Genomic DNA, 27,069 nt, shown 5'->3' with positions numbered 1-27,069 from the left:
AGCAAGTTGCCAGAGATCCACTATTTGCCTTCTCTGGGCTACACTGTTTTCCCCGTGACCCCCCACACCATGCGTACTAAACATAATACCCCTCAGTCCCCTTCTCCCTCCCTCCCCACCCGCCCTCCCACACCCCTCCCCTTTGGTAACCACTAGTTCATTCTTGGAGTCTCTGAGTCTGCTGCTATTCTGTTCCTTCAGTTTTGCTTCGTTGTTATACTCCACAAATGAGGGAAATCATTTGGCACTTGTCTTTCTCTGCCTGGCTTATTTCACTGAGCATAATGTCCTCCAGCTCCATCCATATTGTTGCAAATGGTAGGATTTGTTTTCTTTCTTATGGCTGAATAGTGTTCCATTGTGTGTATGTACCACATCTTCTTTATCCAGTCATCCATTGATGGACACTTAGGTTGCTTCCATTTCTTGGCTATTGTAAAAAGTGCTGTGATAAACATAGGGGTGCATATGTCTTTTTGAATCTGAGAAGTTGTATTCTTTGGGTAAATTCCAAGGAGTGGGATTCCCGGGTCAAATGGTATTTCTATTTTTAGTTTTTTGAGGAACCTCCATATTGCTTTCCACAATGGTTGAACTAGCTTACATTCCCACCAGCAGTGTAGGAGGGTTCCCCTTTCTCCACATCCTCTCCAGCATTTGTTGTTCTTAGTTTTTCGATGCTGGCCATCCTTAGTGGTGTGAGGTGATATCTCATTGTGGTTTTAATTTGCATTTCCCTGATGATTAGTGATGTGGAGCATCTTTTCATGTGTCTGTTGACCACCTGAATTTCTTCTCTGGAGAACCGTCTCTTCATTTCTTCTGCCCATTTGTTAACTGGGTTATATGCTTTTTGGGTGTTGAGGCATATAAGTTCTTTATATATTTGGGATGTTATCCCCTTGTCGGATCTGTCATTTACAAATAATATTCTCCCATACTGTAGGATGCCTTTTTGTTTTATTGATGGTGTCCTTTGCCATACAAAAGCTTTAGTCTGATGTAGTCCCATGAGTTCAATTTGCTTTTGTTTCCCTTTCTCGAGGAGATGGGTTCAGGAAGAAGTTGCTAGCACTTTTCATTTTCTTCAAGAATTTTTCCTTTGCTTCACAACCTGGCTACCTGTCTCAAGAGACCCAGCTTTTGGCCTGTCTTGGCCTCTGACATGCCTTCCTCACTAAGTCAAATCATTTCTACCTTTTGATTTAAAGTGAGCAACATGCAACTCTTCCTTTCACTTGAACACTAGCAAGCATTGCAGGGTTGTTAATTAGCCTAATTTCAATGTTGTGTCTCAGAACAGGGAGGCCCAAGAAGAGGGAGAGAAATGAGGGAACAGCCAGTCAGTCAGTGGAGCAGCCAGAACACACATCACATTTATCATTAAATTTGCCATCTTACACAGGCACAGTCTGTGGTGCCCCAGAACAATTACAACAGTACCATAAAGAACACTGATCATAACAAGTATGATTATAAATTTTGAAATACTGCTAGAATTACTAGAATGTGAACAGAAACATGAAGTGAGCAGATGCTGTTGGAAAAATGGTGCCAAAAGGCTTGCTTGACATGGGCCACAAACCGTCAATTTATAAAAACAAAAGTGTCTGTGAAGTGTAAAGCAAAGCACAATAACATGAGCTATGCCTATATTACAGAGAGCCACTGCACTGACCATCCAAGTAAGCCCCCAGGAAGTGTTACCCAGTGCACAGCTCGCCTTAAGGAAACAAGTGCCAATTTGGCCACCCTGTGGCTTTTTTCCCTTCTAGGCAACACCACATTGGACGTGTTCTGAGCTGAAAAGTGCAAGCCTCACTCAAAACTGTGATCTCTTTGCTGGCACTTGTACCAGCGAGGTCTTCAAGGAGCTCGTCGCCTCCTACCTGAGGGGAGCTTCCTGAAAGCTGCTGCTGAAGACATTGCCTGTCCCAGAGCTTGATTAGAGCCCAGAGGTTGCTGGACACCGGCAGCTTTGCTGGTTGAAGTGGTCCGGTGCTTTGATTTGGGATCTTTAACTGGTTTAGTCCAGACCAGTGCCTCCCCAACCTGAAGAGCAGCTCCCAACTTCTGGGCCATCTCTACCATCTTGTGCCACATGGGAAGGAAAAGAAGAGTCACAGGTATGACTTGTAGGACAAGCCTACCCGCTGGGGTTTAGCTGAACTTAATGTCTGCTGGTACCAGCATCTGAGGAAGGAAGTACGTATTGCAAGGAATTATTCTCGTGGTAGAGCGCACAGACTGCCCTTAGCGGACAGCAAGTGGGTTCATGCAGGATCTCAAAATTCAACAATAAAGTCTGGGGCTGTATTAGGCCAGTCTCCTGCCTTTCCTGTATGATGGCAGGAAGCTACAAATAGCCCTCCACCTACATGAGCTGTATTTCCAACAACAGGTAACTCAGGAAGCCTGAATCTCCTCTCATTATTATTTTCTTCTAGAGAAGTTTTGTCTCAGGCTATTACTAATTGAAGAATCGATGCCACCAGGAACATTAAGGCCAAAATAGGCATGAAAGGCAAAACAACCATGAGCTGATAATATATTTGGATATTGGGGCTTGATTCAAGTCTCCTGACAGGTGGCTTATAACCCCCGTGAGCTAACGGAAGACATACCTCCGAGTCAAATTCCAGAGAGCTGCTGTCCTTGAGTAGGTTGACTTTCTTCTCCATCTGCTGATACTGGGCTAGGGCGCCCCCCTTCTCGCCCTGGTTGTATAGCAGCACAGCGTAGTTCAGGTTTACTAAAGGGTTACACCTGTGGCAAACAGAGTCTATGGCGCTGACACTCTGCAACAAACGGTCATTTAAGATCCTTCTCGTTACACAAAAACAAACCAAAACTGGCTAATTTGAGATTCCACCATTCTGCAGCAAGGTGGGAACACACATGCTGTGTGGGCCTGTGGAGAAGAACCAAGGAATCAACCGCCTATGAACAGCAGTGCAGGTACTGGGACCAAGTCTGACATTTCAGGCCTCAACAGGGACCACCAGGGCAGAGCTGAAAAAGGGCTCCCTACTCTGCTGCCTAGCAGGCGCCAGTGGAATAAATCCTAGGAGAGTTAAGCTTATCTTAGATTAAATTAATCCCAGAGTCCCAACTGATATTCCAGCTGGCCCACAGGTATTAGCAACTCAAGCCCACTGCCGGCTCTGGCTTCCACCGGCTTCCTCACTGCCAAACTTGAGGCTGGAAACTTTCTCAGAAACAGGCAGTGTCAGATCCTGCTGCGCCACCACGTGCTCAGGAACCACAGCCTTCCGCACTCGGGCCTGCTGTGCAGACCACGGCGAGCAAGCACGTGGGTGGACTGCGTGCTCTGGCGCCGCCCTGTGGCTCTGGAGAGCCCAGCCCTCCCCAACACCGTTCCCAGCAGAGCGGCTTACTTATCCAGGCGGACTGCTGCTGCGTAGGCTCTCCTGGCATTCTCTGTGTCTTCCAGATTGGTCAGAGCCACTGCAACAAAGAGAGCAAGCTCTGTGGCTGGAAGCCCAGCTAAGAAAACAAGGAACGTCCCAAGACCACAGTCCATTCAGGCCTCAAACGTCACTCCGCTTTCGCCCTCAGCTCCCAGCACCGCCACTGACTCAGTCAAGCAGCTCGATACCTCGTGTCATCTGCAGCAGTCCCTCTCCACACTCAGCTGCCAAGTTCTGTGAATCCTGTTTTTTGCAGTCTCTTCTCTGACACTGCCCTTTGTTCAGGCTTTCCATTTCTTCCCCATGGCAATATCCCCACCTGCCCCCATCCACGTGCCACAATGCTGCCAGGTATCTCACTGGCTTATGAACAAATCTGACTATGTCACAATTCTACCTAAGAATTCTCATTTGTTCTGCATTACCCATAGTCATGACCTTTAAACTTTTGTTTAACAACATCCCCCTTTTTAATCAGTATTTTCTGGAAGCCTGACCTGTAAAACAAAACCAGTTGCTCTGGAAGCCCTGTCCATTCTACCTCCCTACCAACCATACACTCACTTCTACCAGACACTTCAGAGGAGATTCAGGAATATAGTTGGAAAAACATGTCCTTGAAGTATAATCATGGCCCCCCATAACCTGAACCCCAGACTGTCCTTCCTGACTCATCTCCCACTATGTAACACTACAGCCCACTAACTGCAGGGTATACATCATGCAATTTCATGGCTGCATGCCACGGTTCAGTGGCTCCTCAGCCATTGTGCTCTTGAATTCCAATGTATCTTTCAAGCCACAGTGTCAAGGTCATCTCTGTGAAGTCAGTGTTCCTGCTTGTGCCTTAGAGTAGCTGTTTGTTTATATTCCTGTACTCCCATTAGAACTGGGCTAACTCTGTATTCGGGCAACCTCAAATAACCACCACTCAAAATTTGCTTTGCAATCTTTCTCTTCTAAGTAAACCCCACAACAATGACCAAAAAAAACACCTGAAGGGGTATCTGGGAAGATGACAGAGAGAGCCTGAATTTATCCACCTTCTCCCACCTACACACCAAATCTACATATATACAGAGTATTTTACCCTGAAAGAATGGAGACCTAAGTGAACACTTTCTGTACAACAAGGGAAGAAAAGGTCAAATTTTTTTAAAAGCTCAAAATGGCAGGAGAGACAGAGACACAGTAACTGCAGGAACCCCACCCCCAGCATAGCCACCAGAAGGAGTTGCAGGGTGGGGATATCACTGGGAGAGCCAGGTTTGGACTCCCTGCCCTGAGGTGAGGAAAAAAAGCCTTGTAGTTTGAAGTGCAATAGACTGTAAGTGAAAGAACCTAAGTTTCAGAAGTGAACATCCACCACTTGGCGAGGAAACCACTGGCGGTGATCCCGTATCGGAGGAGGTAGCCAGCGTCACTGTTTGTGCTCCTTTCTGCACATCTTGGTGTGACCAAGACTGGGATCTGGGCCTCAATCTAATAATCCCGCCTTATTGCCTGCTGTTATCCACCTGCCCAGCCCCCATCAGCAGGACTGGAAAGTTCCCCAGCTAACAGGGAGGGTGCACAAATCTGCTGGCTGGTGCGCACAAGGCAGCTAACTCCCAGAGCACAGTGGGGAACCTGTGTGCTGGGCCTGATCCCAGGTCACAGTGGGACCCGGTGGGCACCAAGGCCAGAATGCCCTAGAGCAGCCCGAAGCACACAGGGGCTGTGGGCAAACCCGAGCGTGCACAGGGCTTGAGCTAGGCAGTAAGACCATGGGCACCTACGTGAGAATCCTGAGGAAGAGCCCAGAACACTCAGGAGCCAAGTGGGAATGTGCACAGAGCCTGACTCCATGCTGCAAACAGGACTGGTGGACACCCAACACAGGAATTCTCCGGAGTGGTCCCAAGTGGCCCAGAGCACACATGGGCATAAGGGTGAGGAGGCACAGGAGATTCAGCTGGAGTGCAGCCCTGGCCCACCACATCCCCCTGCCAGCACAGAACTTAATGGTGTCCACCCAGGAGCCCCTCCAAAGGGCCCCCAAAGCCACGCCCCTGGGAGCCCCAGGACCAGGAAAATGCCTGTCTCACACTTACTCAGCCTCCAGCTTGCCAAAACCATGAGGCAAATGCAGTCTACACAGGGGACTTGCCTACCCAAGGCCAATCCTTCAAGACTGTGAGAGCAAGCCCTCTTAACTAATTCACAGAACCAAGCACACATAGACAGTCATACAAAATGAAGAGACAAAGGAATATGCTGCAAACAACAGAACAAGGAAAAAAAAAGATAAATGAAACAGAGTTAACCAATCTACCTGATAAAGAATTTAAAACAATGGTTATAAAGATACTCACTGGATGTGAGAAAATAATAGTAGAACTCAAGGCAGACCTCAAAAAAGAGAAAATCTAAAAAAAAAACGAATTGGAAATGAAAAATTCAATGGATGAAATAAAAAATACACTGGAGAGAATGAACAAGAGGCTAGAGGATGCAGAAGAATGGATCAGTGACTTGGAAGATAACATAATGAAAAGTATTCAAGCTGAACAGCAGAAGGAAAAAGAATTAAAAGAAATGAGGATAGGGTAAGAGAGCTATGAGACGACATCATCAAATGTCCTCACATCCATATTATAGGAGTCCCAAAAGAAGAAAGAAAGATAGTAGTATAAAATTTATTTGTAGAGGTAATAGCTGAAAACTTTGCTAACCTCAAGAAGGAAACAATCTGCCAGGCCCAGGAAGCACAGAGAGCTCTAAAGACACATCATTATCAAAATGTCAAAGATCAAAGACAAAGAGAATCTTAAAAGCAGCAAGAAAAAAGCAATGAATTACATATAAGGGAAACTCCAGAAGGTTATTAGCTTATTTTCAGCAGAAACTCTACAGGCCAGAAGGGAATGGTATGATAATTCAAAGTGCTGAATGGAAAAAAAACTCCAATCATGAATATTCTACCCAGTATCATTCAGAATTGAAGGTGATATAAAGAGCTTCACAGATAAGCGTAAGTTAAAATAATTCACCACTACTTACACCAGCCTTACAAGAAATGTTAAAGGGACTTCTTTAACAGGAAAAGATCCTAAGTAGAAGCAAGAAATTTAAGAAAGGAAAAAATCTTCACTGGCAAAAGCAAACATTTAGCAGAGGTAGACCTTCAATTACTTGAAAACTAGTATGGTCAAAAAGACAAAAGTAACAAAAGCAATTACATCTAATAATTAGTTAAGGGAATCACTTAATAAAAAGGTGTAAAAGAAGATATATGTATCAAATGTGGTGGAGGGGGAGTGAGAAATATAGTGCTGTTAGAATGCGTTTGAATTTAAGTGACCATCAGATTATTACAGACTGTTATACTCATAGGCTGTCATCTAAGAACTCCATGGTAACCATGAACCAAAAGATTATAACAGATACACAAAAAACAAAGAGAAGGGAACCCAATCATAACACTAAAGAGAATCATAAAATACAAAAGACCACAAGAGGAAGACAGGATCAGAGAACAAAAACAACCAGATTTAACAAAATGGCAATAAGTACACTCATATCAATAATTACTTTAAATGTAAATGGCTTACGTGTGTCAATCAAACAACATAGGATGATTAAATGAATTTTTTTAAAAACTATGAAACTGAAGGTAACTAAAAAGATATACCATGCAAATAGGGATGAAAAAAAGCTGAAGTTGCAATATTTGTATCAGACAAAATAGATTTCAAAACAAGGAAAGTAACAAGAGACCAAGAAGGACATTACATAATGTTAAAGGGATCAGTCCAACAAGAGGATATAACAATCATAAATAAACATCCATGCACCCAAGATAGGAGCATCTAAATACATAAACCAAATACTGACAGACCTAAAGGGAGAAACTGAGAGTAACACAATAGTAGGGGGCTTTAACACCCCACTTAAACCAATGGATAGATCATACAGAAAGAAAATTTAAAAAAGAAAGAGGTGTTAAATGACACATTAGACCAGATGAACTTACAGATATTTACAGAACTTCCTACCCAAAAGTAACAGAATACACATTTTTCTCAAGTACACACAGAATATTCTCCAAAACAGATCCCATACTAGGACACAAAACAAGTCTCAACAAATTTAAGAAGACTGAAATTGTATCAAGCATCTTTTCAGACCACAGTGGTATGAAACTAGAAATCTACAAGAAAAAAACTGGAGAAAAACACAAACACGTGGAGGCTAAACAACATGCTTTTCAATAATCAATGGATCAATGAACAGATCAAAGAGGAAATCAAACAATACATGGAGACAAATGAAAGTAAACACAATGCTCAAAATATGTAGGATACAACAAAAGCAGTTCCAAGAGAGAAGTTCAGCAATACAGGCCTACTTCAAGAAACAAGAACAAGCTCAAATGAACAATCTAACCCTACAACTAAAGGCCCTAGAAAAAATGAACAAAGTCCCAAATTAGCAGAAAAAGGGACATAATAAAGATCAGAGCAAAAATAAATAAAATAGAGGCTAAAAAAACAATACAAAAAATATCAGTGACACCAAGAGCTGGGTCTTTGAGAAGATAAACAAAATAGACAAACCCTTAGCCAAAATTACTAAGAAAAAAAAGAAGACACAAATAAACAAAAGCAGAAATGAAAAAGGAAGTTACAGTCAATACCACAGAAATTCAAAGAGTTATAAAAGACTTCCATGAAAAATTATATGCCAATAAACCGGAAAACCTAGAAGAAATGTATTAATTCTTAGAAACATATGAGCTTCTGAGACTGACCCAGGAAGAAACAGAAAATCTGAACAGACCAATTACTAGTACTGAAATTTGACTGGTAATCAAACAGCTCCCAACAAACAAAAGTCCAGAAACAGATGGCTTCAAGGGTGAGTTCTACCCAACATTTAAAGAAGAGCTAATACCTATCCTTCTTAAAGTAGTCCAAAAAATAGAAGAGGATGAAATACTTCCAAACTCATTCCTTGAAGCCAGCACTACTCTAATGTCAAAACCAGACAGACACTACAAAAAAAAGAGAATTACAGAATAATATCCCTGATGAACATACATGTAAAAATCCTCAACTAAATATTAGCAAACCAAATTCAAAAATACACCAAGAGGATCATTCATCATGACCAAGTGGGATTTTATTCCAGGGATGCAAGGATGATACAATATCCTCAAATCAATGATACACTGCATTAACAAAAGGAAGGATAAAAACCATATGATCATCTCAATGAATGCTGAAGAAGCATCTGACAAAATTCAACATCCACTCATGATGAAAACTCTCAACAAAGTGGGTACAGAGGAAACATACCTCAACACAATAAAGGCCATAAATGACAAACCCACAGCCAACATCATCTTCAAAGGTGAAAAGCTGAAAGCTTTTCCTCTAAGATCAAGAACAAGATAAGGATGCCCACTCTCACCCCTTTTAGTCAACATATTACTGGAAGTCCTAGCCACAGCAGTCAGACAAGAAAAGAAATAAAAGGCATCCAAACTGGTAAGGAAGAAGTAAACCTGTCACTATTTGCAGATGAAATGATACTATATAAAGAAAACCCTAAAGACTCCACCAAAAAACCATTAGAACTAATAAACAGGTTCAGCAAAGTTTCAGGACACAAAATCAATACACAGAAATCTATTGCACTCCTATATACTACAATGAATTATCAGAAAAAGAAATCAGGAAAACAATTCCATTTACAAATGCATCAAAAAGAACAAAATACCTAGGAATAAACCTAACCAGGGAGAGGAAACACCTGTACTCTGAAAACTGTAAGATACTGATGAAAGAAACTGAGGAAGACACAAATAAGTGGAAAGCTATCCTATGCTCATGGATAGGAAACATTAATATTGTCAAAATGGCCATCCTGCCCTAAGCAATTTACAGTCAATGCAATCCCTATCAAAATAACAATGGCCAATAAGGGAGAAATGTGGGATTCACATATAAATCAAGTATAAAAATCAAACGAATAATCATATTTGACCTGATTGTTTATAGTTCATGATGCGTGATCAAAACCGAAAGTTTCTGTGATATGACTGCCCTTGCACTGTTCACCATGTAAGAATTTATTCACTATGTAAGAACTTGCTCACCATGTAAGAACTTGTTCATTATGCTTCAGAAGATTGGAGACTGTTGAGAAATAGCCTTGGGGTTGATTAATGACTGGGCATTGAGTCCCCTATACAGAATTTTATTGTTGTTAACAACCATTTGATCAATAAATATGAGAGATGCCCTCTCAAAAAAAAAAATAACAATGGAATTTTTCAATGAATTAGAGCAGTAATCCCAAAATTTAAATGGGACCACAAAAGACCCTAAATAGCCAAAGCAATATTGAGGAAAAGGAACAAAGCTGTGGGTATCACACTCCCTAACTTCAAGCTATACTAAAAAGCTACAGTGATTAAAACACTATGGTACTGGCACAAGAACAGACCCATAGATCAATGGAACAGAATAGAGAGCCCAGAAATAAACCCATGCATACATGGTCAATTAATATATAATAAGGGAGGCAAAAATATAAAATGGGAGGAAGACAGTTGCTTCAATAAATGGCTTTGGGAAAACTGGACAGCTAGCTACATGCAAGAGAATGAAATTGGATCAGTCTAGCATCATACATAAAAGTAAACTCAAAATGGATTAAAGACCTAAACACAAGGCATGAAACCATAAAACTCTTAGAAGAAAACATAGGCAAAAACCTCTTGACATAAGCATGAGCAATTTTTTTCCTGGACACATCTCCCCAGGCAAAGAAAACAAGCAAAAATGAACAAGTGGGATAACAACAAACTAAACACTTTTGAACAGCAAAGGACACCATCAACAAACAAGAAGGCAACATACAGCATGGGAGACTATATTTGTAAATGATTCATCCAATAAGGCGTTAACTTCCAAAATACATAAAGAACTCATATGCCTTGACACCAAAACAATAAATTAACCAACTCAATTAAAAATGGGTGGAGGGCCTGAATAGACATTTCTCCAAGGAAATACAGATGGACAAGAGGCACATGAAAAGATGCTCCACATCACTAATCAGGGAAATACAAATCAAAATCAAAATGAGATATCATCACCTCACACTGGTCAGAATGGTCACTATCCAAAAGACAAGAAATAACAAGTGTTGGCAAAGATGTGGAGAAATGGGAACCCTCCTGCACTGTTGCTGGGAATGTAAATTGGTACAACTGTTGTGGAAAGTAGTATGGAGGTTCCTCAAGAAACTAAAAATAGATCCAGTAACTCCACTTCTAGGAATTTACCTGAAAAAAATTTTAAAAATCTGATTCAAAAAGAAAGATATATGCACCCCTATGTTTACTGCTACATTATTTAAATAGCTAAAATATGGAAGCAACCAAAGTGTCCATCAATGGATGAATGGATAAAGATGTGTTACATATACACAATGTAATATTATTCAGCCACAAAAAAAGAAAGAAATCCTACCATTTGTGACAACATGCTAAGTGAAATAAGCCAGGTGGAGAAAGACAAATACAGTATGACTTCACTTATACATGGAATCTAAAAACAAAACAAAACAAATGAAACAAAATAGCAGTACACTCACAGACACTGAGAAATGAGTGGTGGCTACCTTGTGGGAGGGGTTGGGTGAGTGGGAGGATGAGAGGAATAAAAGGGCATAAAAATCTCAATCATAAGAGAAGCTGGTCACAGGGATGGAAGTGCAACCTGAAGAATATAGTCAGTGATTCTGTAACATCTTTTTATGCTGACAGATAGTAACTGCACTAGTTGGGGTGAGGATTTGGTTATTATGTGTGTAATTGTTCAGTCACTGTGTTGTATACTTGAAACCAATATAATATTGCATATTAACTATACTTCAATTAAAAAACAAATTAAAAAAAATAAGAAAAGGGAAAACATGGGCAAGAATCTCATGAACATTAATGTGAGAAATTTCTTTCCAGATACATTTTCCTGGGCAAGGGAAACAAAAGCAAAAATAAACAAGTGGAACTATATCAAACTATAAAGCTTCTCTACAGCAAAGAAAACCATTGACAAAAAACAAGTAAAGGAAGCCACTGACAAAACAAAAAGGCAACCTACTATATGGAAGAATATATTTGCAAAAGATATATTTGAATGATATACAAAGAAGTTAAATGACTTGTCTACAGTAATCCAGTTAATTAGAGGCAATGCTAAGAGTACAAGGTAGATAAAGAAAATTCTTGGTTTTGTTCTAGTCAGCAGGATATATTTCTGATCTCTGAATCTGAGTAGCAATGCATGTGAAGTCAAAAGATTATGTGCAATTTATCTGCTTTGATTATCCTTTGTCATGGAGAAAAGAATTACATAATCTTCTTTTGCCTAGTTGTTAGGCATTTGAATTAGCTAAATGGAAAATAAAAATTAGGCATGAAACCAAAAAAAAAAAAAGATATATTTGATAAGGATGATATGTTAGATATCCAAAATATGTGAATAACTCATACAACTCTACACTAAAAAGCCAAAGAGTCCAATTAAAAATGGGCAAAGGACCTGAACATTTTTCCAAAGAAGATACACAGATGACTAACAGATACATGAAAAGATGCTCCACATCATTAATCATCAGGGAAATTCAAATCAAAACCCTACCGGTATTACCTTATACCAGTCCGAATGGCAACTATTGAAAAGACAAGAAATGACAAGTATTGGTGGGAATGTAAAGTGGTCCAATCACTATGGAAAACAATATAGAGGTTCCTTTAAAAACTAGAAATACCACTCAACCCAGCAATTCCACTTCTGGGAACTTACCTGAAGAAAACAAAATCTCTGATTTGAAAAGATATATGCACACTTACGTTCACTGCAGCATTATTTACAATAGCAAAGATATAGAAGCAACTCAAGTGCCCACCAATAGATGAATTGATAAAAAAAGATGTGGTACATACACATAATGGAACATTATTCAGCCATAAAAAAGACATCCTGCAATTTGTAACAACATGGATGGACCCTAGAGGGTACCATCTTTAAGTGAAATAAGCCAAGCAGAGAAGACAAATATATGATTTCACTTATATGAAGAATCTAAAAAACAAACAAAAAAGAAATAGACCCACAAATATTGGCAACAAGTCTGTTACCATAGGGAAGGTAGTCAGGGGATGGGTGAAATTTGTGAAGTGAATAGAGGAGGTACAAACTGCAAATTGTAGAATAAGTTAGACATAGGAATGGAAGTACAACATAGAGACTATAACCAATAATATTTTAGTATCTTGGTATGATAACGGAGTAAGTACACTTATTGTGGCACATATCTAGTAATGTACACAATAACTGGGCCATTATATTGTACATCTGAAACCAACATAATACTGTATATGCATATTATTGCAATTTAAAAAAAATAGAACACCTGAAGATCAGTGTCCATGGAAATTGCCTTTGGGCTTACATTTAGTAAGTTCAGTATATAGAGAAATACCTGCCAGAAAGAATATTTAGTCAATACTTTAATAGTAACAGTAACAATAATAATAGACCAATTACATAATGACACTAAAACCAACAGTTAATATTCTTTGATTATTAAATCATGTAATCCTTCCATCAACCCAATGAGATAAATCTAGTTAAGCAGGGGATGCAGGACCCTACCTAAAGCCTAAGCTCATAACACTTAATATCTGGAACTTAGTTAGATTAATATGTATATAAATGAACTGTCAAGCCAAGAGAAAAAATTGGCAAATGATGAACCAGGGATGATCTTGATTTAACCTGTTGATCTCTGAGTGAAATTCCCCCAAGTTAGAAATAAACAGGCGCTTTGTCAACTTTTTTTTTCATATTTTTTCAAGCTGTATGACAGTAATCCAGATTTCTATGGGATATGCAAGGGAATGACTTCTATGAGACATTTAACTCTCCTATACTTCCTTATAATTGCTGTAAGTCCCCTATAATTCTAATTCATGTTTCCCTCATTACAGACTGTGGAGCGGGTTCTCCACATAAATATCTCTTACCAGCCAAGAGCATGTAGAGCTCCCCCATCCTCGGCTGGAAGCTGATGGCTGCACTGAGAAAATGGAAAGCTGATGCATACTGCTGCATGGTCAGGTGGACAAGGCCCAGATTATACAGAATCTTCCAATCGAAGGGTGCCAAGTAATTGGCTCGTTTCAGGCAGCTGATAGCCTGCAGGAAAGAGGAGGCACTCAATGAGAGGCTGGGTCAGGCTTGACAGAGCCAGTAACTCCATATGAAACCAACAGGGAAGACAAGAAGAAACTTACTGCCACATATTTCTTTTTGCCAAAGAAACACATTCCAATGTTATTCCAAAGTGGAGGGCTTTCTGGAACAGCACAAGCTACAACTCTGTATTTGGTCAGGGCAACATCAAAGTCTCCGTGGGTCTGCATCATGCTGCCTGCTGCCAAGATGGCCTAAAAACACAGGACGAGGAAGTTGGTGCTTCAGTTATCCCAACAGACTATAGCAGTGAAGTAGCCTTGCTGGGTAGGTACTCAGCAGGCCCATCAGCATAGATACATCTGAAAACCTTTCTCCAGGATGTATATATTTAACCAATTGAGCCAAATGCTCATGAGCAATGTCCCCACACCCCACACTGCAGCTCCCTTTGGCACAGTACAGAAAAAGACAGAAATGTCACTGACTGACTGTACCCAGCTCATCTGTTTCCTACTTCTGGCCCAGGAAATCAGTATTTCAGAACATCAGGGCCCTTTAGGTAAAAAGTGCCTTTAACCTGTTCCCTGCAGCCCCTACAAAGTGCTCTAGACAACTCAAGTACTCCTGTCTCTGGCCAGGTAAGACACAGCTCCTTCTGCCGCAGGACTGAGGGTAAGTCAGCTTTAGGCTTCACCAGTCCCGCCCTGTCACTTCTCCAAGGAACGTCGAGGTGGGGAGCTGATGAGTCAGGCTGGGACGACTCCCGAGATAGAACTTAGTCTGCATCTTTCAACAGTCTGTTTTGCTGTACCCCCCCAGACGATATTTATCCACTTGATGATCTTCTCATCCCCAAAATCGTAGCTGCACAAGAATTATAACCACAAATTCATTAAGAATCTAGAAGTCATTGCACTAAAGTTGTTTTTCATAGTTGTGGAGACTTTGCTAATGTCCTAAATAACACATAAAACTTTACAAGCACTATAATTTCACTTTCTGCATAAGTCACAGCTTTTAGAAAATAAGAAGCAGAGTACCAACACTCTACAATATTTTCAAGTAAGAAAAGCCTCTTTCATTTATAATTTTCTAAGAAAAAGATAATTTCTCAGGTATTCAAAACGCTTTTAGAGTCAGAGCATCTCTAAGAACAGTGTGACCATGGATATAAAGGCTCTGGGGCAGGAGAGCCCAGCATACCTTATAGTTGGTGGGGTCATAAGTTAGTGCATTTCCAAGATGTTCAAATGCCTTCTGGTAAATGCCGAGCTTGGAGAAAAAGCAAACCAGAGAATTATGGGGGACAGGGGGAGGGAAGCAGTTAAGGAGTCTGGCCAGCCACACCCTGAACAGAAACACCCTAACGTTGATGAATTCTCTTGACAAAAAAAAGCCACAGATAATCAAATAAATCCACACATTTGTGTGTGTTCCTGCTGTCTCCACCACCCCTGTATTTTGTTGATTTGTCTCCTGATAAGGTCGAAGTAATCTATTTACCAGGAACCATCTCTGTCACACTAGTGCTGATTCCACAGCTCATGTTCCTTGGCAGGAAATGGGCTGGTCAGTCTCATCTCCCCTGAGGCCAATTTCCTGATTCCTTTTAAAGGAAAAGGAAACAGACCACGGTAGAGGTGGAGCTGGAGGCAGGACCCGCTGAGCTGGCTGCCTGGAGAGTTGGTGGGGGGCATGGCAGGGAGAGGCCTCACAGATCTCTGGGCCCCAGGTCCTCAAGCTAACACAGAGAAGTGACGGGGCTAAAAGAATGCCATTCACACTCAGGCATGTGGAGGGGGCTAGCCTTGTTCTAGATAATGCTTTGTCTTCTCTTTCCTGTAGGACCTGACTGAGAAGGAGCAACAGAAAATGGCTTTGCGGGGAAGCCCTAGTAGTGCTAACTTGTACCACAGTATCTCCCCTGACCACACAGTAATTTCTCATATATTCTCTTTCCTTGGATATGGGTAAGAATTATAATTGCACTAGGCTCAAACAGATTTATTTGCTTCTTATTTGAATGCAGAAAATTAAGTTACTTCCTTTGGTAGACAAGGAATATCAAATGTAGAGAGTAAGGTTCATGTGCTTCATGACCTTTAGTAATATGTGATAAAGTAAAATCAAAATGCAAGAAAACCATAATCCACACAAATCCAAAAGCATTTCTGACACCAATGCATGAACGAGTAAAGACTTCTCATTACCTGTAAGTAGAGTAATCCTAAAGTTGTAAGAAGTTCTGTATTTTCTGGTGAGAACCTGCACACAGATATCAACATAGAGATACTCAGAGGGAAACAAGATGTGTGTGAAAGACACTGGGATACACGCATGTAGTAACGTGCTCTAGCATAACACCTGAGACACCAGCCACTGTGCCTCCCACTTCCCATGGAAATTCCCAAAGGTGATTTAGGAATTTCCTTCAAAAGTTAGGTCATCTCAACCCTGGCTACAGGGAATACTGCTCAGCAAGAAAGAAATGATGCTTAGAATCCAGACCCCTTACTCAGGACCTTTTCTTAGTGCATAGTCCTAAAAAAGAACCAACACAACAATTTGTGACTGTCTTGATTACACTGATAGAATTAAAGAACCCTTCATAAACCATCTCAGTCTAGAACACACATAGTTTTAGTAAGTTCTCTATTGTGGGACTTTTTTTTCTTCCTGTTCTCACTGTATTCACCATTATGCCAGCCAGCAGCATTTTCCACACAATTTAGGATCCCAAGGGCCCTCACGCTTTTCTCTCTACATTAACCAAAAAGCCATAGTAAGCAGCCAAATTAAACAAAAAAAGGAAGACACGTATCAGCTCTAGGAAAGGATTAGCCATTGGCTCTGGGGAGCAAACACTGGTTAAGTAAAAGATTATCTGCTTTCCCAATCCCTCACTGTTACTTGTCTGTGTCGCAAAGCTGGAGCAACAGTGAGCTGAGACATTCTGACTGCAGCATCACCAGGCGGCTTCAGCAGTGAAAGCGCCAGTCTGCGAGGAACAATGTCTCCAGCTTCTGAGGAATGAGGTAGAGTGCTGGTTACCTATAAGGAGACCAGGACCAGAGGGACCAAACCCCCAGCCAGGGGAGGCTACCTGGCCAAACAAAGCTTACTTACTAGTTCAACTGAGTATTTGCCCACCACTTTCTGCCACAATAAATATCCACTTTGATCACTCCGTGCCCCCAAACCAATTAAGTAACTTCCATGATTCTGACAGCATCTATCCCCCACCAAAACATGACTATTACCTCCAAAGCTGTGGGTCATAAACAATATTCTCTCCATTCTCAGTGAGGCTCTAAATGTTAAGACGTTCCCTTTTCTCCTTTGGGAATTTTAGTGATTTAAGTCCTTGACCAGCCACTGGATGAATGTCACCCTTCAGACTTACATGAGCTAATCTCAAAGAGCCAACTTCTAGAAGGCAGGGGTCAGGGATCAAGGCTTCTACAGAAGCTTAACATGTGCTACATGGGCTCCTTCCTATTTGTACATATGAACTTGGCCTCTTGATGACAAAAGTCTCTTGCAGCTTAACAAAACCAAGGGATTTTTATGTCTTTCATTAGACACAAACTGTGGATGAAGAAAATTCAGAAAGCAGCATTATGACTGATATAACCAGAAAAGTTACTACCATGCTAGAAGACAAGGTAAATAACAAATTAACAGAAATCTAAGTTTAGTTCAGAGTCTAACTATCAGGAATAATACAGCCTTGAAACACGTATCGGGCATCCTGTTAGGTGACCGAACAAATACTAAAGCCTTCTGCCACAGCTATCCCACTTAAACGAGACGAGAGCGACCCTATACAGAAAGCCAAGGCAGCGTGTGTCCCTAGAGAGAGGACATGGAACTCCGCCCTGGGGAAGCCAGTTAGTTCCATCACCAACAGGAGTTTGGCCTACTCTGATGATCTTTTAAAAAACAAGATATTTGTCTCATGTTAATAAGGCCAGATGTTTATTGCTGACTGAGGCAATTTCTGTCCCTAACGTCTCTGGCAACACAAGATCTGCTATATTTAAAACCACAATGGCAGGCTGCCAGCTGACTCTCAAATCAGTTCTCTTTCTTGGGGGGCACGTGTGCCCACTTCCCTTACAGCTAGGTGTGACCACCTCACTAATGTTGAATCATGGAATGTGAGCACGAACAATGTATGCAAGTTCTAGGCCATGTAAAACACACTTGAAGCTCCTTACTCGGTACTTAGTTTCCTGTACCACCTCCGTCACCATAGACTGGAAAATGGATGGTCAGTAAGTCAACTTCAACTATGGAGGTGAAGCAACCTAAGGAATGGTGGGTTAATAAGGAACCTGGATCCTTAACCAACCCTGTGGAGCAAAGCTGCCCAGCTAGGTAGGCTAGACCAGCTAGATTGACAGGTGAGAAATAAATACAAGTCTTCCTTATTTAAGCCATTTGGGAGCTCTTAACTTTGGCTTAACCTTTCCTCTTACTCCTACAACTAGTAATCAGTCACACATATTCCATCTTAGGCTTGGGAGCCCATATTTCAGCTTCCTTTTTTTGTTTGTTTCTCACTGCTTTAAAGAAAACAGATAGACTTACTCTACTGCTTTCTTGTAGATTTTGATGGCCTTGTCCAAATCTCCCTCCAGCAAGTGGATCTTCCCCAGCATTATGTAAGTCAGATCATGCTGATTAAGATGTAAGGCATTGTGCAACTGGTCTTGTGCCTAACAAGATTGATGAAGTAAAGAGAACCAAATCACTACCGTGAAAGGGCAACGGGCTCTGTATGGCAAAAGAGAGCTCCTGCTATACCAATGCAGGAACCTTACCATTTTGGGAAATAGCCCCACTACCCAAAAAAAACAGAACATGCCAAAACTGTGCTTGCTGACACGACAACTGGCCACATGGGATGTCTGCCTCTAGAGCTACTTGGGGAAGTTTGCATAAGATGATTAGTTCTTTTTAGTGTTTTCTGCTTCCTGATCTTCATACTCCATAAGTCAAAGGGGACATCATTGTACAGTATACAGTACTGCCCCAAACTCTATGCCCACTGCACTGCTGACCAATTGTACTTGTACAACCCTCCCCAAGGTGGGTCTCATTTTTCTCACCAATATTTTGATAAACGAATGAATGGATTGTTCTCATTTATTTACTCAACATGTATTCATTGAGTGCCTATGGTTCTAGGTGCTCGGTATACCAGAGCTAACAAACTCCTTGCGCTAGAAGAGCTTGTATCCTAGTAAATGATCAAAAGGGATTCACTTAGTTATCGATTCAACAAATATTTACATAAATGACAAGTATTATATTTGTTGTTAGCTTTACAGAAAATCTAAACATAATTTTCCTTCTCCTCAGTATAGATCTGACTGAAGACCAAAGCCACCTCTCCTCTAGCTTAGAATAATCTTGTGACTAGAAATGTATTTGCTTGGAATATCTTCTGAAGAGAAAACTCTCCTAACCAAGTATATAACACTGCTGATCTGCCCAGAAAACCTAAGGGACCCACTAAATAGATATTTTTTATTTATATATATTAGTTATGTATTATAGATCTCATAGGAGAATGAGTTACTCTTACACCTCAACTGCTGATGTACTATTTATTCACACCCCTGAGAGAGATTAGTGGCATCAGTTTGCAAACTGACACAAATTAAACATTGTCAAATGGGTATTAACCAACTCAGATTCCTAGTCCTGTTGGCATTAAGAAGAATAAAACTTCACAATTACTAGGTGGGAGCTTTATGAAGGAAACTCAACCTAACCCCCCATTATAATATATATTACCTTTCAGAGCTCTCCACAATTTAGCTCACCCTTCATCCAAGATATATACATGTTTCCTTTATTCAACTACCAAAGATAGGCTCAAATGTTTTATCTGATATATGAGACTTAAGGGCCTACAGCTTAATCAAAATGAAATATAAATTCTCACATGGAAAATAACCTTAAAAACTGAGACTCTCAGAAATCAGATCCACTTAAAATTCATTTCCAATATCCTTAAAAACTAAAATCAGTGCCATCAGAGCATAATATAATTCACATGGTCATGATCACACTTTTAAGATGTCTAAATTTTACTGAACATTTATTTCTATATTGGAAAATTAAACTGGAAGTGGAGAAAAATAAGAAAGAATAGCAATTAGATAATCAGTCTCATAATATTTCTATAATTTTTCATTTTTTATTAACAGCAGAAAAAAGATGAGATGGATATCAACAAATGAGAATAAAAATGGAATAAATGCATGTGAAACTTTGAATATTTACTTCCAAGAATCTCTGCAAGCACTACAGTACAAAATGAGCAGAGGCACCTCTCTCACAAGCGCACCCTCAGAAATCCCTGGCCAGCCTCTCAACTGCCACTACCATTTCTACAAATTACCTTGTTGAATTGTTTCAGATAAATGTAGCAAACTCCTAGGTTATGGCAGATCTCCTATGCACAAAAGAAAGGAAAACAGCTTAGGTGTAAATTCCAAAGTAAACGTTACAGTAAAACAATAGGCATCTACAAGTTGTTGTTGTTCAGCAGTTTAAAGTGTAAAATGTGTGCTACAATTACTTTTTGACTAGATTTCATGCTCAAATAATACTTAATTCTACAAAATGGGTTCTTTAATATTAAAAAAAAACCCTACAGATTATAAGAGATAAAAACAGAATAAACAGTAGACCTTCCTGGATCTTTGGGGGGTACACACCCAGCCCATCTTCCTACCTTTTTCTCTAACTAACTGCTACCTACTGCCCACACCTTTGTGCCCTCTTCTTAGAAGAGGCTACCCACAGCCTCTACTCTACCACTAAGGAGATAGGTGTGTGTGTGGTGGGCGAGGGGTGTATATGTCAATCAGATTCCTTCTCCTAGGAATCCAGGAATTCACTAGACGATATGAATTTGGGGACTGACAGTGCCATCTGAAGGGTGCCATTCCACCACGATGGAATATATGTAATTGGACAAAGTTTGTAGAAGCCTACAGCAGAGGTCAGCAAACTGAAGTCCAGGGACCAAATCCATCCTCTGCCTGTTTTTGTAAATAAAGTTTTATCAGAACACAGACACAACCATTTGTTACTTATTCTCTATGGCTCTTTCACACTGGAACTTCAGAAATTAAGTAGCTGCAACACAGACTATATAGAAGCCACAAAGCTTAAAATATTTACTAACTGGCCCTCTACAAAAAGTTTGGCAATCATTGATATGAAGAAATAAAAAGTGAAGCAGAAATGCAGGGTAGCTACCTTGGTTACTGACAGCTTTGCAGGTCTAGTTTACTGCAAAGCCAACTTGTTCTTCCTGACCTTGAGTTCTGTAGAATCTCTCAAATTCCCTTTAAATTAAATCTCCCTTTATTTAAGGAGCTTTAGAGAAAGGAGAAAGCAAGGGTGAGGGAACTGCTCTTGGGAAACAGTAAGGACCTTCTTAGTAGTAAAGAGGTGTGGAAGCACATTCAGACTCGGAAATGTTACTGTCTGAAGAAACATGGGACTCAGACCAGAGACAATAAATGATTTAACATTCCAAGTTTCCTAAAAAACAACAAAATAGTGACTATTGATTGGTTACCTACTTCACTACAGGCTCTATGCCAGATGTTTTTCATACATATTAACTTTCCTAGCAAATTTGTAAATTGTAACAATTCTGATTTTAGGGATGGGAAAACTGAAGCTAAGGGATGTTAAGTAGTTTGCCTAAGTTAAGACAAAGGGTTAGCACTGGGATTTTTTTTCTTTCTATAGGCCTAAATATTAAGGAGAATCTCAACCATATATAAACATAGACAAAATCACCATGTACTTATCATTCTGCCCCCAAAACCATATAATTGATACCCCCATCTATCTATCCCACTGCTTTTGTAAGCAAATTTCATTTCATTCACAAATAATTTCAGTATGTATTTTTAAAAGATAAGGTCTTTTTTTAAACTACCTACAATACTATTATCATACCTAAAAAATAAAAATATTAATAACTGTTTAATATCAGATATTGAATAATGTTCAAATTTCTGATAGTCACATAAATGCCTCAGATTAAAAAAATTTTTTTCTTAAGTCATGATTCAAATAATGTCCACACATTGCAAAGCACTAAGACTTGAACTCAGGACGGTCTCCCACACCTGTGGACCTTCCACTTCTTAACCCATAAGAATGTACAATGGAGCTAAAGAGGGAAGAAATGTAGCCCTACTTGCCCTTTAAGTATAATGAAAGTCAACTAACCACTTACTTTTAAAAATCATTTGTCATAGATGTTATTTGAGAAAGCAGCAGTAATATGCCATCAGCAAACTGACGGCAAAGGAAAATGGAACAAATTAGAGTTAAATCCTCCTTCCATGGGGAGGAATCCAGCAGACACCCTGCAAAGGTGGCTGGGACAATGGAAAGACATAGGCCTAAAGTGAGGAATCATAGATTCTAGGCCTGAGTTCTAGCTCTGTTTCTGCCACTATCTGGCTATGCATTCATCAACAAGTCATTCCATCTCTCAAAGCCTCAGCTCTCTCACCTATCAATGGGGGAAATTTTCCTTATTCAACACAGCTGTTTTAAAAGTCAAATGAGATAATGGAAGGAGGAATTATTACTCCGTTGCAGCCAGACTCTGGAATGCCCTGATGAGTCCAAGAAAATAGGATTACAAGGTTTTCTGCAGCTCATGGGCACTTATGAAGCATGTAGGATGTAGAATGCCTACTGGGGGAAAGAGCACCTTTCCTCGCACCAATGGAAGAGTTATCTCAGGTGAGTCAGTAATACCAAGTAAGTTCTTTCAACCAACTACACGGACTAACAGATATTCTCCATTCTTTCTGTGATCCTGATCTCTCCAGTATCACTTCCTTACCTCCCATTTTTTCTCTTCAGCTAACTCCATTAAAACTTTTTTTCCAATGTTCCATCTTTCGCTCATTGCAGAGTGATCTCATCGAATTTCATGGTTTTAATTATCACCTTTATGTTGTTGACTCCAAAGTGTCTATCTATAGCCCAGAATACTCTAGTCTCTGAATTTTATATCCAACCACATGGGACACATCTCAATTTAGATATCCTACTAAAAGCTAAAACTTATCAAGTCCATAACCTATTGAAAGACAGAGTATGTAACTCTGATTTGTTATCGCCATCTCCAAAAACTTGCTACTCTTTCATCCTATATTTCCCATTCTAGCTGATTGTCCCATAATCCACAATCTATCTTTGCATCCCCAGGGCATATACCAGTGCCTGGTACATAGTACACATTCATTTCTTGAAAGAATGACTACATGAATGAAAGAGTAAATGAATTTTCCTTTTCTAAAGTAGCTTCACTTTGACTTTTAGCTATAAAATACTGAGTGGCATAAAGATTTAAACATCTCAATATTCAGAGCTACAGAAGAAAAGTGACTAACAAATTCATACACATAAAAATAGTACTGCTGATCTGGGGAAGAAAAGATGGCAACATGAGAAGTGAGGCAGAAACCTCCTCCCAAAACCAGATATAATAAGAAAATACAGCAAATACAACTAATCCTGAAAGAGCAACCAGCAAGAACACTGTGACAGACTGCCTACATCTGGGGAAAAGAGAAGACCTAATGGAAAAGGGTAAAGTAGGAAAGCTGTGATCCAGTGGGACTCAAGCCCTCTCCCACCAGCTCAAAGGCAGGAGGAAGAAAAATGGAGCAGGAAGGGAATAGAAGCTCAGGACTTCTGAACACCCAGAAGCCCTGGAGATCTTCCCCAGGAGCACATACCCACATTACATGGTGCTCAGGAGATTAGTGGGGTTGGAAAGCAAAGACAGGCAGAGTACTTGGACAGATTGAGATTCCAGCTGCTTGTGGAGAACAGATACACACAACCAGCTACTCCAGGAGAAAAGAAAGGCAGGCACTTTGGAAGACTTCTCAACAGCGAGAGGGGCACTAACGGGCAAGGATCACACAGAGATTGCTGCTTAGGAGAAAGGACAGGTGAAAAAAAGTCATCCTGGCACACTCAGCCCAGCAGGTTGGGAAATTTTGGGAGCTTCAAGCAATACACCACCCTGGCTGGTGACGAAGCACTGAGGCCCCCCACTGCAATGCACAGCCTGATGATCCTTCCTCCTGGCTGGCACAGGTCTGCAAACCTGCTGTCCCCATGATCGAGCTAGGCCAGCTGGAGGGCCACAGCGCCTATGGCAGCCACAAAGGTGTAATGTAGAGGCCCCTCCCTAAGAATGAAAGAATACTGAGAGAAATGTGTGACCAATTCAAACAGAAAAATATTCGCATTATAGGGGTACCAGAAGAAGAAGAGAGAGAAAAAGAGATAGAAAGTGTCTTTCAGGAAGTAACTGCTGAAAACTTCCCCAATCTGGGGAAGGAGATAGTCTCTCAAGCCATGGAGGTACAGAGATCTCCCAACACAAGGGACCCAGGAAGGACAACACCAAGACATATAATAATTAAAATGGCAATGGTCAACGACAAGGATAGGGTATTAAAGGCAGCCAGAGAGAGAAAAAAGATCACCTACAAAGGAAAACCCATCAGGCTATCATCAGACTTTTCAACAGAAACCTTACAGGCCAGAAAGAATGACACGATATATTTAATGCATTGAAAGAGAAGGGCCTCCAACCAAGAATACTCAATCCACCAAGATTATCATTTAAATTTGACGGAGGGATTAAACAATATCCAGATAAGCAAAAGCTAAGGGAATTTGCCTCCCACAAACCACCTCTACAGAGTATTTTAATGAGACTGCTCTAGATGTAAGTACTCCTAAGGCTAAACAGATGTCACCAGAGAAAATAAAATCACAGCAAAGAAAGCAGACCAACCAAATACTAAAGGAAAAAAAATAAATCAGCTATCCACAAAAGCAGTGAAGAGAAACACAAAAGAGAACAGAATAAAACATCTAACATATAAAGAGTGGAGGAGGAAGAAAAAGGAGAGAGAGAAATAAATAATCAGACTGTGTTTATAATATCGTAGTAAGTGAGTTAAAGTTAGACAGTTAGATAGTAAAGAAGCTACCCTTGAACCTTTGGTAACCACGAATCCAAAGCCTGCAATGGCAATAAGTACATATCTACTGATAATCACCCTAAATGTAAATGGACTGAATGCACCAATCAAAAGACAGAGTAATAGAATGGATGAAAAAGCAAGACCCATCTATATGCTGCTTACAAAAGACTCACCTCAAACCCAAAAACATACACAGACTAATAGTGAAGGGATGGAAAAAGATATTTCATGCAAATAATAGGGGGAAAAAAGCAGGAATTGCAGTACTTGTATCAGACAAGACTTCAAAACATAGAAAGTAACAAGAGATAAAGAAGAACATTACATAATGACAAAGGGGTCACTCCAACAAGAGGATATAACCATTATAAATATATATGCACCCAACAAAGAAGCACCTACATACATGAAACAAATACTAACAGAATTAAAGGGGTGAAATAGAATCCAATGTATTCATTTTAGGAGACTTCAACACACCACTCACTCCAAAAGACACATCAACCAGACAGAAATCAGTATGGACACAGAGGCACTGAACAACACATTGGACCTAACAGACATCTACTGAACACTTCACCCAAAAGCACCAGGATACATATTCTTCTCAAGTGCACATGGAACATTTTCCAGAATAGATCACATTCTAGGCAACAAAAAGAACCTCAGCAAATTCAAAAGGACTGAAATTGTACCAACCAGCCTCTCAGACCACACAGACGTGAAACTAGAAATAAATTATGCAAAGAAAACAAAAATGCCCACAAACACATGCAGCCTTCACAACATAATCAGTGGATCAGTGACCAAACAAAAACAGGGATCAAGCAATATACAGAGACAAATGAAAACAACTCAACACCCCAAAATCTCTGGGATGCAGCAAAGGCCGGTCTATGAGGGAAGTACATTGCAATACAGGGTTGCCTCAAGAAAGAAGACAATCAATCCCAAATGAACAGTCTAAACTCACAATTAATGAAACTAAGAAAACAAGAACAAATGAGGCCCAAAGTCAGTAGAAGGAGGGACATAATTAAGAATGGAGCAGAAATAAATCGAGAAGAATAAAACAATTGAAAGAATCAATGAAACCAGGAGCTGGTTCTAGAAAAATCCCTAGACAGATGTATCAGGAAAAAATGAGTCTACTCATATAAACAGAATCAGATATGAGAAAGGAAAAAAATCACTGCAGACATAACAAAAATACAAAGAATTATTAGAGAATACTATGAAAAATTACATGCTAAGAAATTGGAAAATCTAAAATGGACAACTTTCTAAAAAAATACAACTTTCCAAGAACGACCCAGGAAGAAACAGAAAATCTGAATAGACGATATACCAGCAATGAAATTGAATTGGTAATCAAAAAACTACCTAAGTATGAAATCTCCGGACCAGATGGATTCACCACTGGAATTTTTTCAGACACTTAGAGAAGACCTAATAACCATCTGCCTTAAAGTTTTCCAAAAAGTAGAAGAGGAGGGAATACTTCCAAACTCATTCTATGAGGCCAGTATCACTCTAATACCAAAACCAGGCAAAGACACCATAAAAAGAGAAGATTACAGACCAATTCCCTGTAGATGCAAAATATTAGCAAACTGAATTCAAAAATACATCAAAAAGATCATCCATCAAGATTAAGTAGGACTTATTCCAGGGATAAGAGGATGGTACAACATTCGAAAATCCGTCAACATCATCCACCACATCAACAAACAGGACAAAATCACACAATCATCTCCATAGATGTTGTAAAAGTATTCATAAAATTCAACATCCATTCATGATAAAAACCCTCAACAAAATAGGTACAGAGGGCAAGTACCTCAACATAATAAAGGCCATATATGACAAACCCAGAGCCAACATCATAGTTAACAACAAAAAGCTGAAAGCTTTTCTTCTAAGATCAGGAACAAGACAAGGATGCCCACTCTCCCCACTTTTATTCAACTTAGTTCTGGAGGTCCTCACCACTGCAATCAGACATCCAAATTGATAAGGAAGAAGTTAAACTGTCACTGTTTGCAGGTGACATGATATTGTACATAACAAACTGTAAAGAATCCACGCCAAAACTACTAAAACTAATAACTGAATTCAGGAAAGTTGCAGGATACAAAATTAATACACAGAAATCTGTTGCATTCCTTTACACTAAACTAGCAGAAAGAGAAATCAGCAAAACAATTCCAGTTACAACTACATCAAGAAGAATAAAATACCTAGGAATAAGCCTAAACAAGGAGGTGAAAGACCTATACCCTGAAAACTACAAGACACTCATGAGACAAATTA

The 27,069-nt window shown here is 40.0% G+C and overlaps 1 protein-coding gene across 8 annotated transcripts in view; it reads right to left on the bottom strand.

Moving 5' to 3' along the window:
- The window catches only part of BBS4 (Bardet-Biedl syndrome 4), an 85,001-nt gene that overhangs the window by 3,706 nt on the left and 54,226 nt on the right, over positions 1–27,069 (bottom strand). For 3 of the 8 annotated variants that reach the window (XM_036907789.2, XM_036907786.2, XM_036907787.2), the window contains exons 7-15: positions 20,103–20,156; positions 18,281–18,408; positions 15,898–15,952; positions 14,891–14,959; positions 13,786–13,938; positions 13,516–13,687; positions 3,399–3,468; positions 2,625–2,796; positions 1,890–2,091 (exon numbers count right to left, since the gene is read on the bottom strand). In XM_036907789.2, coding sequence (XP_036763684.2) covers positions 1,890–2,091; positions 2,625–2,796; positions 3,399–3,468; positions 13,516–13,687; positions 13,786–13,938; positions 14,891–14,959; positions 15,898–15,952; positions 18,281–18,408; positions 20,103–20,156 — 1,075 coding nt within the window. Of the gene's footprint in view, positions 1–1,889; positions 2,194–2,624; positions 2,797–3,398; positions 3,469–13,515; positions 13,688–13,785; positions 13,939–14,890; positions 14,960–15,897; positions 15,953–18,280; positions 18,409–20,102; positions 20,157–27,069 lie in introns of those variants that run through there. The other 5 variants (XM_036907788.2, XM_036907794.2, XM_036907791.2 and 2 more) reach the window with 5 other exon arrangements.

This window comes from Manis pentadactyla, chromosome 11 (assembly GCF_030020395.1).
Source record: "Manis pentadactyla isolate mManPen7 chromosome 11, mManPen7.hap1, whole genome shotgun sequence".
NCBI classification, from domain to species: domain Eukaryota; kingdom Metazoa; phylum Chordata; class Mammalia; order Pholidota; family Manidae; genus Manis; species Manis pentadactyla.
This window is presented reverse-complemented; position numbering and strand designations above follow the sequence as displayed.